The sequence below is a fragment of the Bombina bombina genome, chromosome 3 (genome assembly GCF_027579735.1).
Source record: "Bombina bombina isolate aBomBom1 chromosome 3, aBomBom1.pri, whole genome shotgun sequence".
Classification (NCBI taxonomy): Eukaryota; Metazoa; Chordata; class Amphibia; order Anura; family Bombinatoridae; genus Bombina; species Bombina bombina.
The window spans coordinates 246,077,508-246,097,248 of NC_069501.1; the positions used below are offsets into that span (position 1 = coordinate 246,077,508).

Sequence of the window (19,741 nt, forward strand, 5' to 3'; positions counted from 1 at the left end):
TTGCCCCAGTCACTGCTGCAGCGGCTTTCTGGTTCGAGTCTCTGGAGGAGGCTTTACAGGTAGAGACCCCGTTGGATGATATCATTGACAGGCGGCTTAAAGCTCTTAAGTTAGCCAATTCATTTATTTCTGATGCCGTTTTTCATTTAACCAAGCTAACGGCTAAAAATTCAGGTTTTGCCATTCAGGCACGTAGGGCGCTATGGCTTAAATCCTGGTCAGCTGATGTTACTTCAAAGTCTAAACTTCTCAATATCCCCTTCAAAGGGCAGACCCTATTTGGGCCTGGACTGAAGGAGATAATTTCTGATATTACTGGAGGAAAAAGCCACGCCCTTCCCCAGGATAGGTCCAACAAGTTAAGGACCAAACAGACTAATTTTCGTTCCTTTCTAAACTTCAAGAGTTGCGCAGCTTCATCTTCCTCTTCTACAAAACAAGAGGGAAATTTTGTCCAGTCCAAGCCAGTCTGGAGACCTAACCAGGCTTGGAACAAGGGGAAACAGGCCAAAAAGCCTGCTGCTGCCTCTAAGACAGCATGAAGGAGTAGCCCCCGATCCGGGACCGGATCTAGTGGGGCGCAGACTTTCTCTCTCCGCCCAGGCTTGGGCAAGAGACGTCCAGGATCCCTGGGCTCTGGAGATTGTTTCCCAGGGATATCTTCTGGATTTCAAAGCTTCATCTCCAAAGGGGAGATTTCATCTCTCACAGTTATCTGCAAACCAGATAAAGAGAGAGGCATTCTTACATTGCGTTCAAGACCTACTAGTTATGGGAGTGATTCACCCAGTTCCAAAGGAGGAACAGGGGCAGGGCTTCTATTCAAATCTGTTTATAGTTCCCAAGAAAGAGGGAACTTTCAGACCAATCTTGGATCTCAAGATCCTAAAAAAAATTCTCAGGTTCCCATCCTTCAAGATGGAGACTATTCGAACCATCCTACCTATGATCCAGGAGGGTCAATATATGACTACCGTGGATTTAAAGGATGCTTATCTACATATTCCGATACACAGGGATCATCATCAGTTTCTCAGGTCCGCCTTCCTAGACAGGCATTATCAGTTTGTGGCTCTTCCCTTCGGGTTAGCCACGGCACCAAGAACGAAGGTTCTAGGGTCCCTTCTGGTGGTTCTAAGACTGCGGGGTATAGCAGTAGCCCCTTACCTAGACGACATCCTGATACAGGCGTCAACATTTCAGATCGCCAGGTCCCATACGGACATTGTTCTGGCATTCCTAAAGTCTCACGGGTGGAAGGTGAACGAAGGAAAGAGTTCTCTCTCACCTCTCACAAGAGTTTCCTTCCTAGGAACTCTGATAGATTCAGTAGAAATGCAGATTTATCTGACAGAGGTCAGGTTGTCAAAACTTCTAACTTCCTGCCGTGCTCTTTATTCCATTTCTCGTCCGTCAGTGGCTCAGTGTATGGAGGTAATCTGATTAATAGTAGCGGCAATGGACATAGTTCCGTTTGCCCGCCTACATCTCAGACCACTGCAACTTTGCATGCTCAATCAGTGGAATGGGGATTACACAGATTTGTCCCCTCTACTAAATCTGGATCAAGAGACCAGGGATTCTCTTCTCTGGTGGCTATCTCGGGTCCATCTGTCCAAGGGAATGAGTTTCCGCAGGCCAGAATGGACTATAGTAACGACAGATGCCAGCCTTCTGGGCTGGGGTGCAGTCTAGAACTCCCTGAAGGCTCAGGGTTCGTGGACTCAGGAGGAGGCCCTCCTTCCGATAAACATTCTAGAACTAAGAGCGATATTCAATGCTCTTCAGGCTTGGCCTCAGCTAGCTGCGGTCAGGTTCATCAGATTTCAGTCGGACAACATCACGACTGTAGCCTATATCAACCATCAGGGGGGAACAAGGAGCCCCCTGGCAATGTTGGAGGTTTCAAAGATAATTCTATGGTCAGAGGTTCACTCTTGCCATCTCTCCGCTATCCATATCCCCAGGAGTAGAGAACTGGGAGGTGGATTTTCTAAGTCGGCAGACTTTTCATCTGGGGGAGTGAGATCTCCATCCGGAGGTATTTGCCCAGTTGATCCAACTTTGGGGCAAACCAGAACTGGATCTCATGGCGTCTCGTCAGAACCCCAAGCTTCCTTGTTACGGGTCCAGGTCCAGGGATCCCAAGGCAGCACTGATAGATGCTCTAGCAGCGCCCTGGTCCTTCAGCCTGGCTTATGTGTTTCCACCGTTTCCTCTGCTCCCTTGTCTGATTGCCAAGATCAAGCAGGAGAGAGCTTCGGTGATCTTGATAGCCCCTGCGTGGCCACGCAGGACTTGTTATGCAGATCTGGTGGACATGTCATCTTTTCCACCATGGACTCTGCCGCTAAGGCAGGACCTTCTACTTCAAGGTCCCTTCAAACATCCAAATCTAATTTCTCTACGTCTGACTGCTTGGAGATTGAACGCTTGATTCTATCAAAGCGTGGTTTTTCCGAATCGGTTATTGATACCTTAATTCATGCTCGAAAGCCTGTCACTAGGAAAATCTATCATAAGATATGGCGTAAATATCTTCATTGGTGTGAATCCAAGGATTACTCATGGAGTAAGGTCAGGATTCCTAGGATATTATCTTTTCTCCAAGAAGGATTGGAGAAGGGTTTGTCAGCTAGTTCCTTAAAGGGACAGATTTCTGCTCTTTTGCACAAATGTCTGGCTGAGGTTCCAGACGTTCAGGCGTTTTGTCAGGCTTTAGTTAGGATCAAGCCTGTGTTTAAACCTGTTGCTCCGCCATGGAGTTTAAATTTAGTTTAGTTAAATTTAAATTTAGTTCTTAAAGTTCTTCAAGGGGTTCCGTTTGAACCTTTGCATTCCATAGATATTAAGCTTTTATCTTGGAAAGTTCTGTTTTTAGTAGCTATCTCCTCGGCTCGAAGAGTTTCGGAGTTATCTGCTTTACAATGTGATTCCCCTTATCTGATTTCCATGCAGATAAGGTAGTGTTACGTACCAAACCTGGGTTTCTTCCTAAGGTGGTATCTAATAAGAATATCAATCAGGAGATTGTTGTTCCTTCACTATGTCCTAATCCTTCTTCAAAGAAGGAACGTCTATTACACAATCTTGATGTGGTTCGTGCTTTAAAGTTTTTTATTTACAAGCTACGAAGGATTTTCGTCAAACATCTGCTTTGTTTGTTGTCTACTCTGGACAGAGGAGAGGCCAAAAGACTTCGGCAACTTCTCTTTCTTTTTGGCTAAGAAGTATAATACGCTTAGCTTATGAGACTGCTGGCCAGCAGCCTCCTGAAAGAATTACAGCTCATTCTACTAGAGCAGTAGCTTCCACATGGGCTTTTAAACATGAGGCCTCTGTTGAACAGATTTGTAAGGCGGCGACTTGGTCTTAGCTTCATACCTTTTCTAAATTCTATAAATTTGATACTTTTGCTTCTTCGGAGGCTATTTTTGGGAGAAAGGTCTTACAGGCAGTGGTGCCTTCCGTTTAAGTTCCTGCCTTGTCCCTCCCTTCATCCGTGTCCTAAAGCTTTGGTATTGGTATCCCACAAGTAATGGATGAACCCGTGGACTGGATACACCTTTACAAGAGAAAACAAAATTTATGCTTACCTGATAAATTTATTTCTCTTGTGGTGTATCCAGTCCACGGCCCGCCCTGTCATTTTAAGGCAGGTGTTTTTTATTTTTAAACTACAGTCACCACTGCACCCTATAGTTTCTCCTTTTTTTTCTTGCTTGTCTTTGGTCGAATGACTGGGGGTGGCAGTTAGGGAAGGAGCTATATAGACAGTTCTGCTGTGGGTGTCCTCTTGCAGCTTCCTGTTGGGAAGGAAAATATCCCACAAGTAATGGATGAACCCGTGGACTGGATACACCACAAGAGAAATAAATTTTATCAGGTAAGCATAAATTTTAGTTTTTCTTCAAAAATGGAAAGATTCCACAGCTGCATTCATTACTTTTGGGACTTTCAGAACCTGACCACCAGGAGGAGGCTAAGACACCCCAGCCAAAGGCTTAAATACTCCTCCCTCTCCCCTCATCCCCTAGTCATTCTTTGCCTTTCGTCCCAGGAGGTTGGAGAAGTGTCAGAGGTTTTCGATAGTCTCTTATGGAGGGTAGTACTCTTCTGCATGGGACTGGAGTTTTTAAGTAGTCCTGTCAGCCTCTCAGTGAGAGCATGGGTGAAAAGTTAGAGTCCAGAGATGCAGGGAGAGTCTTTCTGCAAAACCATCTCGACTCATATTAACAGCTCCACAAGCAATCAGCGTTGACGAGTTTCGCTGCCTGCTTTTTTCTCTCAAGTCCATGGCAAAAGAGATGCTACTATCTGTCACACTTGAAGGGCCATGTTCCTGTTCCACGGCGTAGATTCCGGTGATTTTCATTTTACTTTCATCATGGATGTATTGTAATTACAACTGTTTATCCGAGAGGGGCTACAACCTTTCGGGGATAACTTTAACATAGGGTCTCAGTGAGGCTCCTTTTTGTATCTTGGAAACCAGGGTCTCCTGAGGGGGGTTATTGAGCAGGGGGGTTTATAATCATGTTTGTGATTCTGTCTGCTACTGTGTAGTGTTGCTTCAGCTCATGGCTGTTTTGGAAATAACGGCCTATGTCTAGTGACGCGGCCTTTACAGTTGGGCACGCTTTTGCATGGCTCTCCATTTCTGCATTCCTGACCGTGTGGCGACGGAGAAATCCTGGTTTGCTGGTGTCTGGTTGCCTAGAGGTGGTGAGTGCCCCAGCCATTGGGGGTGTAAGGATTTTGATTTTGTGGAGACGGATGTCTCTGATTCAGACTCTACTTCTTGCGAAGAATATGAATTGGCCCGGGTGATACATGCCCATCAGTTATGTTCCGAATGCTGGTTTAGAGGGCTCTGTTCCTCAGGTTCGGGGAATCAGGTGCCCACTCAGCCATCTGACTATGGGGATACTATTTCCCATGAGTCGAGTTCCCTACCACCAACTCATACTACGCATGCAGGTAACCCAAATGCTACTTATCCTTCTATTGAGTGTGGCCTGTTCCCACCGGAGGTTACGATACGGTTATACATGGCCATTTCATTTCTGCTCCTCCCGGGAGTGTGCTTACGATATTGTCCGTATTCCGTTAACCGGGGCTCGTCAGGCATGGGATCGCCTGCTCCAGCTCAGCCTTCCGGGGGAACGACTGCCTCTGAGGCCTCAGGGGGTCAACCTTCGGGACGTTTTTTTCTTTTGTCCCGGCGGGGGTATGTTGCGCCTTTCGTTATAGACTGGCGCGCCTTTGTGTTCTTTTGAGGCACGTTTTGGCAATTCTGGAGGATCCCACTCTTAATGGGTCTGGAGATTCTCAGTCTTACTCTTTGACTGGCTTGCTTCCATAGACATAAGGGGATGAAGTAATCTTATTATAGTCTTTGTTATTTGTGTATCCTTTTTCAGTTCTGAGCTTGGATGTCTCGGACCCCTGTTGAGCTGGTCCTGCGGGTCTGTCCGTTCTTCCTGGGCGATAACTCACGGGTTGCCTTATATTTTATTTTTATCCGGCGAGGATGATTTTTATTTGGTATAAAGCTTATGTTGTTGTGTGATGTTTCCTACAGGAACTTTCTTCTCTGGAATTGATACTCGCAATTTTTTTGGTCGCACTGATTCTTTTACAAGAGTGAGGACTGTTCTTTATCCTTTTATCTTGGGGGAGACTCTTTGTGGCCTTGACAGTGCTGGGGCCCTTGTGTTCAGGCTGGTCCTAACTGGGTACATATACTTCTGTCTTTGAGGCCTAGTTCAAACACGTGGTGCCCTTTTTATGTCTGGCTGGTCAGGTGAGGGCACCTAGTGATCACAATATGATTTGTGTTGTTTACTTGTTATTTTACAAGCTTCATCTAGCATCCTGAGAGGATTTGATGGTCCGTGGTTGCTTAGGGGCATGGGGGATTGGTTCAGTCCTCATTCGCTATTCAATCTAGTGGGCCGGGACTCCGTTGAGATCCACGGTGACATGCTCAGTCATTTCCGATTTTTCCGGGAACTAGAGTGTTCCTTCCCATTGTGGGTTGAGGCTTGGACGATTTAGGTCCTTCATACTGCCGTTCTTAAGGTTTTGCCTTTCATAGTCTCTTTGGAAGTGTCCTTTTAGGACTTGTTCCTTTTAGAGGTTCTCTTCCTTTGGGTTGAGACTTTCTGGACGACTTCCGGTTTTTCTGGTGGCTTTGGCCGCTTATTTAGGAAGTGAAGGCCGTGAGGCTCTGTCTTCCTTCGGGAGTTAGTCGTCTCCATATCAGGGACGATAGAGGTGTTGTCTCTTTATCCAAGCTTTCTGTTTAGGGGATGTTTTTCTGCCTGGGTTTGGGATGCTTTGCATTCTTCTCCTTTGGGTGTGGTTCTCTGGAACGTTAATCTGAAAGGATTATGGAGACTAGCCTTTTCTTTCTAGTCTCTCTTTCGGGTGACTCTGTTCTCGTTTTCATTTCCCTTGTGTTGCCCTTGGGGCCTTTGGGCTCTAGAGAAATTGCGTGACTTTGTCGCGGCCTAGCACCTTGTTGGGGGGTGTTGACCTCCGGCCAAGGGTGTTCTCTTCCTTTTGGAATGGGAATTTTGAGTGAGTCCTGTACCTGTTTTCCGGGCTCTCCGGTTATCATACCCTGTGAGGTCTGATTGCTTCAGACAGGGTTTCTTGTGTTCCCTGGGGGTGTCATTCGTTCTAGGACGATTCTGGGTCCCGGGTTCTTGTTCTGGATCCTTCTTGGATGTCTGTCTGGAGACTTATGATCCTGTGGACTGGTTTGGGACGACCCAGTTTTTTCAGGGACCCTATGTTGCGTCATAGAGGCTAGCTTATTGGGCTTGCAAGCAGGAAGACCTTCGGGTACTGGTTATAAAATTTAAGGCCTGACTTGCCCTTCGGACGGAGTGTGCTCCTTTTCACGGGTAGTTTTTTCTCTTTTGGTCAACATTGGTGTCTAGATGATTTTTCATTCGGTCCGTGTTTTGATCATACTATGGCTTCATTTCTTGTAGACATGTACGCTGTTCTTATCTGTGCCCTTTCCTTTTTGAGGGGATAGTGTGTGTTCCTTATGAGCTGGGGTTTCCTCTCTCTGGAGGGTCATTGTCCTGCCCTGTGTGTAGGAGGTTGGATCAGGTGGCTTATTCTGTAAGGGGCAGCATCTGCTGCTCTGGGGGCTCTGTTCCACCTGTTGGAAATTGATCTCTCTACGTAGAGACTGTCTAAGAGTTGTGACAGGTCTTCCTATGGATCTATTGCACTTTTCTCTGTTCAGGTCCTAGGGAGTTCTCCTTGGGAGGGCCTTATTTTGGAGGAGCTTCCCTGGGGGCTTGTAATTGGGGTCTTTCTGCCCCCCGTCTATCGCTTGGGCTTCTCCGGTGTTGGAGCAGGATCTGACATATGTTGCTCTGCTATTTCGTCTCCGGACCATTCGAGGTACGGTAAGCCTCTTTGAGGTTTCTCCTTTCTCCATGAAGATTTGTGGGAAGGGCTGGCGGCTCTTAGATAGCCTGCGACGTTATCAGCTGGTTAGCGGATACTTAGCAATCTAAAGGATCCTATCCTCAGCTGCTTTCTACTTAAGTATTTAAGTTTGAGTCATTTTTTAGATGACTGCAGCGTGCAGTGTTTTTTGCTTCAGGTGTTGTTCGTCAGACCTATCTGAGCTTGCTGCTCGAGGTTTCGTTTCTGAATATTTCAGAATTCTGCGCTACCTTTTTGCGTCTTCGGGACCTTAGTCTTCATTTGCTTTCTAGAGTGCGGTTGCACTGTGTTAGGGGAAGATCCTCTCTCTGTTTCAGACTCCCGGCCTTATGCTGTGGTTTCTGTATTTCTGGAGTCTAGGCGTTGCCTCCCTTGTTTCTATGTGACTGGTTGGGTCTCTGTTAGCCTGGCCCGGTTTCTCAGGTTTTTGCTCTGTGTTTTTATTTAGGACTCGTGCCCTTTTTAGGGTTTATTTCTGGAAGTTCCGTATGCTAGCTGGAAGCTAGCTCAGCATTCTAATGCACTGTGGCTACTCTGCACTGTAGCAAATCGAGGGTTGCAAGTTCGATCCCCAGTGAGGTCTACTCAGCCTTTCCTCCTATCGAGGTTGATAAAATGGGCAGCGCCTTGAGTCCCTTAAGGGGGATTAGCCGCTCTTTACGAGTACAATTATGTTTTTCTCCGTGTTTTTTCTTCTTTGTGGAAGAATACGGTAGTTTGTTTCCTTTCTTTAGTAAGGGGTGTGTTGTTTGGAGACCGACTGCTGGGCGCAGTGTCTCTTGGAGGCTTTTGACTTAGTCGAGTCTAGTTCCTGCGATCTCTAGCAAGGCTTGTGGACTATCTGCGGGTCAGTGTCCTTGGACCTTTTGCTTTTTTCAAAGTTGTTCTCGGTTTCGGACGAAGCAGGATTTTGTTGGGTAGCGGTTTTCAGGCCTGGTGCCCTCAGAATGGGCCACCTCTTGTACACTCCCTTTTTTGCATTCAGTGTCCTCTATAGCTTGGGTATTGTTTTCCCAAAAGTAATGAATGCAGCTGTGGACTTTCCATTTATGAATTAAAACATAAATTATGCTTACCTGATAATTTTCTTTTCTTCAGATGGAAAGAGTCCACAGCTCCCCGCCCGTGTTTTTATGTGGGGCGGCCGTAATTTTGTTCTTCTGGCACCTTTTCACCCTGATATTTCTTCTACTGTTCCTTGTTTCTTGGCAGAATGACTGGGGGATGAGGGGAGTGGGAGGAGTATTTAAGCCTTTGTCTGGGGTGTCTGCCTCCTCCTGGTGGACAGATTCTGAATTTTCCAAAAGTAATAAATGCAGCTGTATACTCTTTCCATCTGAAGAAAATAAAATTATCAGGTAAGCATAATTTGTTTTTTCTTTTTACTTAACCAGGTTCTGACCTAAAATATCATAATGTGATTCACATCTCACAAAGTGCATGGTTAAAATGTGCAGTGAAAATCATTTATACAGAAAGATTGTTTGAAGACACATTTAGCGTGTGTGAGATGGACTAACAGTATAATTTTGGCATTATGTCAGACTGCTGAATAACGTATCTAGTTTCTCAACAAAAAAAAAATTAAATGCCAATTCTCATCCCACTACTTGCCTTATTTAAAAGGAATCATTCTTGACTCATTACTGGAGTAGACCATGCTTGACATTTGTTACCAAAATGTTTACCAAAATGTTTACCAGTATATCTTGCCAGTTAGGGTTAGGAATATGTCTATGCTTCTTATGTCTATTATTTTAACTCAGTGTTTTAAAAATGTTACCAAAATAAGTTGAAATATCTATCCTAACAAATATGTGTAAAAAACATTCAGATAGACTTTCATAAACTGTACCTCTTGATTTTTATTTGACTTGATCTAAAAATATTAATCCGTGTAATGCTGTAGATTAAGCAAGGACACAAAAATGGATCCAATGTACTGGACTAGTTTATTCATATATTAAAGCTTAAAAAAAAAGTTTTTAGCAGTTTACTTCCTTCAAGAGTTCCCTTTTTGTAACAATCTTCTCTGCTCTTTTTAGGTCATCACATGTTTTGGTATCTCCCTATTACTCCACCGGTACGTGGGTTTTTCTGTGGTGGCCCTATTGGTGGAAATCAATTCCATCTTCCTTCACATGAGACAGATCCTACTAATGGCCAATTTGGTTAAGACCATCACATACCGTCTGAACAGTCTTCTGAACCTGGGAACTTACATGATCTTCAGGATAACTACGTTGGCTTGGATGACCAGGTGGTTAGTGCTGAACAGAGAGAATATCCCCCTACTAACATACACTATTGGTAGTGTAGGACTTGCAATCATGACGGTGATGAACATTGTCCTCTTCTATCGTCTCCTGCGCAGTGACTTCCTCAAATCCACCAGGGACCAACAAAAAGAGAAGGAGAAGTAATAAGTCATCGCTGCCAAACAAGGCTTTTTGCTTTAAGGTAGTGATTTTAGAGATGTTTTCAGAACCCTTGGTGCTCTGCAAGATAAAGGGTGAAAAACATTCACGGATTAAGTCTAAAGTACATGACAAAACATTCCTTAATTTAATACTAAGTAACATTGTATAATCTCTACCGAATGTACCACTCTATTCCATGATGGAGATAACTAACAGATTAATCAAGTGCAATTTTTCATGGTACAGTACTCACAAGGCTTGATGGTTCCTCCTTACAAAAATTTCTCATTTCATGAACAGAACATCTATAAATGTAAAGAATCTTCCTGTCCTCTTCTAAATCATCCACACAATGGTTATCTTTTGTTTGTTTTGATTTCCCTGTGTTATGTATAACTCTGTTTGCCTGCAGCTATATTATTTGTTAAAATTATATAGCATGATTTGTCAAACACTCCAAATACCACAGAAGACACTGCTGAGAAAATATTTTATGGTGGACTTATTCCACATGGCAGATATTTTCTTGCAAAGCATTATGAAGTAAGAGCTGAGGGTGTAAAAAATAACCAAACTGATCATAGTTTTAGTCCGTTTTAGCGATACACATTGGGTATATATCTATATCACAAAAGTGAGTACACCCTCACATTTTTGTAAATAATTTATTATATCTTTTCATGTGACAACACTGAAGAAATTACACTACTATGTAAAGTAGTGAGTGTACAGCCTGTATAACAGTGTAAATTTTCTGTCCCCTCAAAATAACTCAACACACAACCATTAATGTCTAAACCTTTTTTTCTTTATTCCATGACACAAGTATAGCAAACAGCAATAGAATAGAACGACGTTTCAGGTTATGTACCCTTATTCAGCAATAGAATAGAACCCGAAACGTTGTTATATTCTATTGCTGTTTGCTATACTTGTGTCATGGAATAAAGAAAAAAAGAATGGAAATACTACAGTGGTGCTGCTGTGATTTTGTTCCTTGGATGTTTCTTGGGTGCTTTTGCAGTTTGCACCTCACAGCTTCGTGCACACCTTGGGAGATTTTGTGCTGGATACAGACTTTTGACTTTGATTAATGTCTAAACCGTTGGCAACATAAGTGAGTACACCCCTAAGTGGAAATGTCGTCCAAATTGGGCCCAAAGTGTCTATATTTTGTGTGGCCACCGTTATTTTCCAGCACTGCCTTAACCCTCTTGGGCATGGAGTTCACCAGAGTTTCACAGGTTGCCACTGGAGTCCTCTTCCACTCCTCCATGACGACATCAGGGAGCTGGTAGATGTTAGAGATCTTGCGCTCCCCCACCTTCCATTTTAAGGATGCCCCACAGATGCTCAATAGGGTTTAGGTCTGGAGACATGCTTGACCAGTCCATCACCTCTACCCTCAGCTTCTTTAGCAAGGCAGTGGTCTTCTTGGAGGTGAGTTTGGGGTCGTTATGTTGAAATACTGCCCTGCGGCCCAGTCTCCGAAGGGAGGGGATCATTCTCTGCTTTAGTATGTCACAGTACATGTTGGCATTCATGGTTCCCTCAATGAACTGTAGTTTCCCAGTGCCGGCAGCACTCATGCAGGCCCAGACCATGACACTCCCATCACCATGCTTGACTGTAGGCAAGACACACTTGTCTTTGTACTCCTTACCTGGTTGCCGCAACACACACTTGACACCATCTGAACCAAATAAGTTTAATCCATGCCCTTAGTCTGCTTGTCTTCAGAAAACTGTTTGCAGGCTTTCTTGTGCATTATCTTTAGAAGAGGCTTCCTTCTGGGACGACAGCCATGCAGACCAATTTGATGCAGTGTGCGGCGTACTCACTTTTGTTGCCAACGGTTTAGACATTAATGGCTGTGTATTGAGTTATTTTGAGGGGACAGCAAATTTACACTGTTATACATACTGTACACTCACTACTTTACATTGTAGCAAAGTGTCATTTCTTCAGTGTTGTCACATGAAAATATATAATAAAATATTTACAAAAATGTGAGGGGTGTACTCACTTTTGTGAGATACAGTGTATGTATATGTATGTATGTATATATATATATATGTGTATATATATATATATATATATATATATATATGTATATATATATATATATGTGTGTGTATATATATATATATATATATACATACATACATACATACATACATACATACATACATACATACATACATACATACCCCGCTCATACATCGGGTTAGGGACCGGAGCCCTGCTGTAAAGTGAAACAATGCGGTTTTAGCTTTGTTTTCACTTGCCAGTGTATTTAAAAACTTGAAAACATGTTTGAACTTATATATATATTAAGTGTACAATAGCACTAAGTTTAGTTTAATACTAGCACAATAAATACTGTACCTGTAAAATAGTGACAATGACTGTAGTAAAATTTGCCAGTCTATAACACTGAGACAGTTTGCAATGAAATGCCGTAAACAGAGTGAACTGTGCATAACAAAATGGTGACAGTCACTTTTCTCGCAATCTCATGATGATTACAGCACTGTTTCAAAATCCTTGTAGGTTGAACTTCAGCTCCCCAAAGCGCTGTATTATATATATATATATATATATATATATATATATGTATGTATGTATGTATGTGTATATATATATATATATATATATATATATATTCAAGTTCACAGTATTTCCACATTATATTATAGCTTTACATATGTACCTAAATGGTGTTCTAGAGTAGCAAATCTCTGAGTATGTATAACCGCTGCACTAGATTATACAGACATCTTTTCTACACTCATTAGTAGCTGAAGTTGAGATACTTATTCCTCTCTCTGTAAAACATCTGCTGTGTATTGCGTTTTATGCTGCCATGCTTTTTCCTGTCATTTATGATGGTGTATTTTTCATAACATAGTTTGGCAGGTCACTGCACATGTCCACAAGATGTCTACAAGTTTTCTTAACAATACTGCACAATTTACCTAGGAGAATAGCCAAAGTGAATGAGTTTTACTAATGCCACGTTGTTCATCTTTTAATCAGTATTTATTGTAACATCAGAATTGTAGAAGGGGTGGAACCAAACAAGGAATTCAAACTTCTGCTATAGGATGGTACTGCTGATACAATGACCATAGACCTGAATATAATTATCTGTTCCCAAATGTTGTGCAAGATGTCTGGAAAGCTTATTATTGGATCTACCTCTTTATTATGGTGCTATGTTCCCCCCCCCCCCAAGGGGCAATGCAAAACCAATGACCTCACCATTACAGTAGATAAGCTATTATCTCATCTCCTGGAGTTTATTTTATAGAAAGCCGATTCTCCAAATCACATTTCTCTCAGATTTTAAATCCGTTTTGTTGTATATAAAGTACAATTTAAGCAGCTAATAATATATATAGTACCAGCTATTCAGATCTACTACATAGATATGTGACTAATTTACCCAGATTTTTATTTTATGGCATGTGCCTTGCATGCATTTTGGCAAATAAGGGCTTAACAAAAGTTTTATATTCCGCATTTACGCACTCTGATTAACCAATCATTCATTTTGCTTTATGCAACAACAGTATAAACTTCTGGTAAGGCAAACCACTTAAACTGTTAGTATTTAAAGTGTGGCAAGCCCACTGATCTATGAAAGAAAAGCATAAAATATAAAGCAATGAAGAGAGTTAAACATTGTCAACCAGTGGAGGGGTTAAAGGGACAACCTCTGAGCTTATAAACTGGATTGTATAGTAATAACTACATATATCCTATTTTATATAATATAATACCTCTCACTAAAGTAATAACAAATACAAAATATGTAGGCAGTTTTTCAGATGGCCAGCCCAAAGGGATCTAAAAATAAATAAAATAGCGCCATTTAGGCTTTTCTCTGGGTAATTTGTAAAGTTCATATTGTAACTGTAGTAAAAACAAATAGGTCTTACGTAGTGGAATATCCCACTAGTCAGGATGGCAAAACTTTGAAGGGATTAATTAACCTGTAACCAAAAATACAAGCACACACACACACACACACACACACATACATATATATATATATATATATATATATATATATATATATATATATATATATATACTGTGTATGTATATACAGTTGTGCGCATAAGTTTACATACCCTGGCAGAATTTATAATTTCTTGGCCATTTTTCAGAGAATATGAATAACACAAAAACTTTTCTTTCGCTCATTGTTAGAGTTTGGCTGAAGCCATTTTTTATCAATCAACTGTGTTTACTCTTTTTAAATCATAATGAAAACAGAAACTACCCAAATGTCCCTGATCAAAAGTTTACATACCCCAGTTCTTAATACCGTGTATTGCCCCCTTTAACATCAATGACAGCTTGAAGTCTTTTTTTGGTATTTGTGGATGAGGCTCTTCTCAGATGGTAAAGCTGCTCATTCTTCCTTGCAAAAAGCCTACAGTTACTGTAAATTCTTGGGCTATCTTGCATGAACTGCACGTTTGAGATCTCCCAGAGTGGCTCAATGATATTGAGGTCCGGAGACTGAGATGACCACTCCAAAACCTTCACTTTATTCTGCTGTAGCCAATGACAGGTCGACTTGGCCTTATGTTTAGGATCATTGTCATGTTGGAATGTCCAAGTATGTCCCATGCGCAGCTTCCGGGCTGATGAATGCAAATTTTCCTCCAGTAATTTTTTAAACATACTGCATTCATCTTGCCATCAATTCTGACCAAATTTCCTGTACCTTTTGTAGCTCACACATCCCCAAAACATCAGCGATCCACTTCCGTGTTTTGCAATAGGAATGGTGTACCTTTCATCATAGGCCTTGTTGACTCCTCTCCAAATGTAGCGTTTATGGTTGTGGCCAAAAAGCTCAATTTTGGTCTCATCGCTCCAAATGACTTTGTGCCAGAAGGTTTGAGGCTTGTCTCTGTCCTGTTTGGCATATTGTAAGTGGGATACTTTGTGGCAGCCCATCTTTCTTCAAGTGCCTCCTTATTGTGCATCTTGAAACAGCCACACCACATGTTTTCAGAGAGTCCTGTATTTCACCTAACTGTATTTCACCTAAAGCTATTTGTGGGTTTTTCTTTGCATCTCGAACAATTTTCCTGGCAGTTGTGGCTGAAATTTTAGTTGGTCTACCTGACCGTGGTTTGGCTTCAACAGAACCGCTCATTTTCCACTTCTTGATTAGAGTTTGAACACTGCTGATTGGCATTCTCAATTCCTTGGATATCTTTTTATATGCCTTTTCCTGTTTTATACAGTTCAACTACCTTTCCCCGCAGATCCTTTGACAATTCTTTTGCTTTCCCCATGACTCAGAATCCAGAAACGTCAGTGCCGCACTGGATGAAATATGCAAGGGTCTGTCAGGAGTCCAGAAACTCATTGACCTTTTATACACACACTCACTAATTACAAGCAAACAGATCACAGGTGAGGATGGTTACCTTTAATAGCCATTCAAACCCCTTTGTATCAACTTGTGTGCACGTTATCAGGCCAAAATCACCAGGGTATGTAAACTTTTAATCAGGGTCATTTGGGTAGTTTCTGTTGTCATTATGATTTAAAAAGAGTAAACACAGTTGATTGATAATAAATGGCTTCAGCCAAACAATAACCATGAGTGAAAGAAAAGTTTTTGTGTTGTCATTCATATTTTCTGAAAAATGGCCAAGAAATTATAAATTCTGCCAGGGTATGTATACTTATGAGCACAACTGTGTGTGTGTGTGTGTATGTATATATATATAATATATATATATATATATATATATATATATATATATATATATATATATATATATATATATATATATATATGTATGCATTTTTATATATATGTATATATATATATATATACATGTATGCATTTTTATATATATGTATATATATATGTATATATATATATATATATATACATGTATGCATTTTTATATATATGTGTATATATATATATATATATATATATATATATATACATGTATGCATTTTTATATATATATATATATATATATATATATATATATATACATGTATGCATTTTTATATATATATATATATACATGTATGCATTTTCTTCTGTTATGTGTGATCAGTCCACGGGTCATCATTACTTCTGGGATATAACTCCTCCCCAACAGGAAATGCAAGAGGATTCACCCAGCAGAGCTGATATAGCTCCTCCCCTCTACGTCAGTCCCAGTCATTCTCTTGCACCCAACGACTAGATAGGATGTGTGAGAGGACTATGGTGATTATACTTAGTTTTTATGACTTCAATCAAAAGTTTGTTATTTTACAATAGCACCGGAGCGTGTTATTACTTCTCTGGCAGAGTTTGAAGAAGAATCTACCAGAGTTTTTTACTATGATTTTAACCGGAGTAGTTAAGATCATATTGCTGTTCTCGGCCATCTGAGGGAGGTAAAGGCTTCAGATCAGGGGACAGCGGGCAGATGAATCTGCATTGAGGTATGTAGCAGTTTTTATTTTCTGAATGGAATTGATGAGAAAATCCTGCTATACCGTTATAATGACATGTATGTATACACTTCAGTATTCTGGGAATGGTATTTCACCGGAACTACTCTGTTAAAGGTCACTAATCCTTTTAATAAATATTATCATGTTAAACGTTTTTGCTGGAATGTAGAATCGTTTACATTGCTGAGGTACTGAGTGAATATAGGTTTGGGCATTATTTTCCACTTGGCAGTTGTCTGCTTTAAATTGTGACAGTTTCGTTTCTCCTCACTGCTGTGTGTGAGAGGGAGGGGCCGTTTTTGGCGCTCTTTTGCTACGCATCAAAAATTTCCAGTCAGCTACTATTATATTTCTTGCATGATCCGGTTCACTGACAGATCTCAGGGGTCTTCAAACTTCTTTGAAGGGAGGTACATTCTCTCAGCAGAGCTGTGAGAATTTTATATTGACTGTGAATAAATACGTTACTCTATAATTTTTTATGTCAAATTTAGTTATTGTTATTTACTAATGGGAACAAACCTTTGCTAAAAGTTGGGTTATTTTAAAGTCGATGCTATAACTGTTTTTCAGTTCATTATCTCAACTGTCATTTAATCTTTAAGTACCTCTTTGAGGCACAGTACGTTTTTGCTAAAAAAGATTATAACCAGGTTGCAAGTTATTGCTAGTGTGTTAAACATGTCTGACTCAGAGGAAGATATCTGTGTCATTTGTTCCAATGCCAAGGTGGAGCCCAATAGAAATTTATGTACTAACTGTATTGATGCTACTTTAAATAAAAGTCAATCTGTACAATGTGAACAAATTTCACCAAACTGCGAGGGGAGAGTTATGCCGACTAACTCGCCTCACGCGGCAGTACCTGCATCTCCCGCCCGGGAGGTGCGTGATATTATGGCGCCTAATACATCTGGGCGGCCATTACAGATAACATTACATGATATGGCTACTGTTATGACTGAAGTTTTGTCTAAATTACCAGAACTAAGAGGCAAGCGTGATCACTCTGGGGTGAGAACAGAGTGCGCTGACAATACTAGGGCCATGTCTGATACTGCGTCACAGCTTGCAGAGCATGAGGACGGAGAGCTTCATTCTGTGGGTGACGGTTCTGATCCAAACAGATTGGATTCAGATATTTCAAATTTTAAATTTAAATTGGAGAACCTCCGTGTATTACTAGGGGAGGTCTTAGCGGCTCTCAATGATTGTAACACCGTTGCAATACCAGAGAAACTGTGTAGGTTGGATAAATACTTTGCGGTACCGGCGAGTACTGACGTTTTTCCTATACCTAAGAGATTAACTGAAATTGTTACTAAGGAGTGGGATAGACCCGGTGTGCCGTTCTCACCCCCTCCAATATTTAGAAAGATGTTTCCAATAGACGCCACCACTCGGGACTTATGGCAAACGGTCCCTAAGGTGGAGGGAGCAGTTTCTACTTTAGCTAAGCGTACCACTATCCCGGTGGAGGATAGCTGTGCTTTTTCAGATCCAATGGATAAAAAATTAGAGGGTTACCTTAAGAAAATGTTTGTTCAACAAGGTTTTATATTGCAACCCCTTGCATGTATCGCGCCGATTACGGCTGCGGCAGCATTTTGGATTGAGTCTCTGGAAGAGAACCTTAGTTCATCTACGCTAGACGATATTATGGACAGGCTTAGAGTCCTTAAACTAGCTAATTCATTCATTTCGGAGGCCGTAGTACATTTAACCAAACTTACGGCTAAGAACTCTGGATTCGCCATACAGGCACGTAGAGCACTGTGGCTAAAATCCTGGTCAGCTGATGTTACTTCTAAGTCCAAATTACTTAATATACCTTTCAAGGGGCAGTCTTTATTTGGGCCCGGTTTGAAAGAAATTATCGCTGACATTACAGGAGGTAAGGGCCACGCCCTACCTCAAGACAAAGCCAAAGCTAAGGCTAGACAGTCTAATTTTCGTCCCTTTCGGAATTTCAAAACAGGAGCAGCGTCAACCTCCACTGCACCAAAACAGGAAGGAGCTGTTGCTCGTTACAGGCAAGGCTGGAAACCTAACCAGTCCTGGAATAAGGGCAAACAGGCTAGGAAACCTGCTGCTGCCCCAAAGACAGCATGAATCGAGAGCCCCCGATCCGGGACCGGATCTAGTGGGGGGCAGACTTTCTCTCTTCGCCCAGGCCTGGGCAAGAGATGTTCAGGATCCCTGGGCGCTGGAGATCATATCTCAGGGATACCTTCTAGACTTCAAATTATCTCCACCAAAAGGGAGATTTCATCTGTCAAGGTTGTCAACAAACCAGATAAAGAAAGAAGCGTTTCTACGCTGTGTACAAGATCTGTTATTAATGGGAGTGATCCATCCAGTTCCACGGTCGGAACAAGGACAAGGGTTCTACTCAAACCTGTTTGTGGTTCCCAAAAAAGAGGGAACTTTCAGGCCAATCTTAGATTTAAAGATTCTAAACAAATTCCTAAGAGTTCCATCGTTCAAAATGGAAACTATTCGGACAATCTTACCTATGATCCAAAGGGGTCAGTACATGACCACAGTGGATTTAAAAGATGCTTACCTTCACATACCGATTCACAAAGATCATCAACGGTATCTACGGTTTGCCTTCCTAGACAGGCACTACCAGTTTGTAGCTCTTCCATTCGGATTGGCTACGGCCCCAAGAATCTTCACAAAGGTTCTGGGTGCCCTTCTAGCGGTACTAAGACCGCGAGGGATTTCGGTAGCTCCGTACCTAGACGACATTCTAATACAAGCTTCAAGCTTTCAAACTGCCAAGTCTCATACAGAGTTAGTTCTGGCATTTCTAAGGTCGCATGGATGGAAAGTGAACGAAAAGAAGAGTTCTCTTTTTCCTCTCACAAGAGTTCCATTCTTGGGGACTCTTATAGATTCTGTAGAAATGAAGATTTACCTGACAGAAGACAGGTTAACAAAGCTTCAAGATGCATGCCGTGTCCTTCATTCCATTCAACACCCGTCAGTAGCTCAATGCATGGAGGTGATCGGCTTAATGGTAGCGGCAATGGACATAGTACCTTTTGCACGCCTACACCTCAGACCGCTGCAATTGTGCATGCTAAGTCAGTGGAATGGGGATTACTCAGATTTGTCCCCTACCCTGAATCTGAATCAAGAGACCAGAAATTCTCTTCTATGGTGGCTTTATCGGCCACACCTGTCCAGGGGGATGCCATTCAGCAGGCCAGACTGGACAATCGTAACAACAGACGCCAGCCTGCTAGGTTGGGGCGCTGTCTGGAATTCTCTGAAGACTCAGGGATTATGGAATCAGGAGGAGAGTCTCCTTCCAATAAACATTCTGGAATTGAGGGCAGTTC

General features: G+C 41.8%; 1 protein-coding gene across 1 annotated transcript in view; it reads left to right on the top strand.

Annotated features, from left to right (window-relative positions):
• The window catches only part of TLCD2 (TLC domain containing 2), a 12,564-nt gene extending 2,309 nt beyond the window's left edge, over positions 1 to 10,255 (top strand). Inside the window, exons 3-4 of the mRNA XM_053705236.1 lie at positions 8,871 to 8,977; positions 9,522 to 10,255. Of these exons, the coding sequence (XP_053561211.1) occupies positions 8,871 to 8,977; positions 9,522 to 9,899 (485 nt within the window). The 3' untranslated portion in view covers positions 9,900 to 10,255. The remainder of the gene's footprint in view (positions 1 to 8,870; positions 8,978 to 9,521) is intronic.
• Positions 10,256 to 19,741: the final 9,486 nt, after the last annotated feature.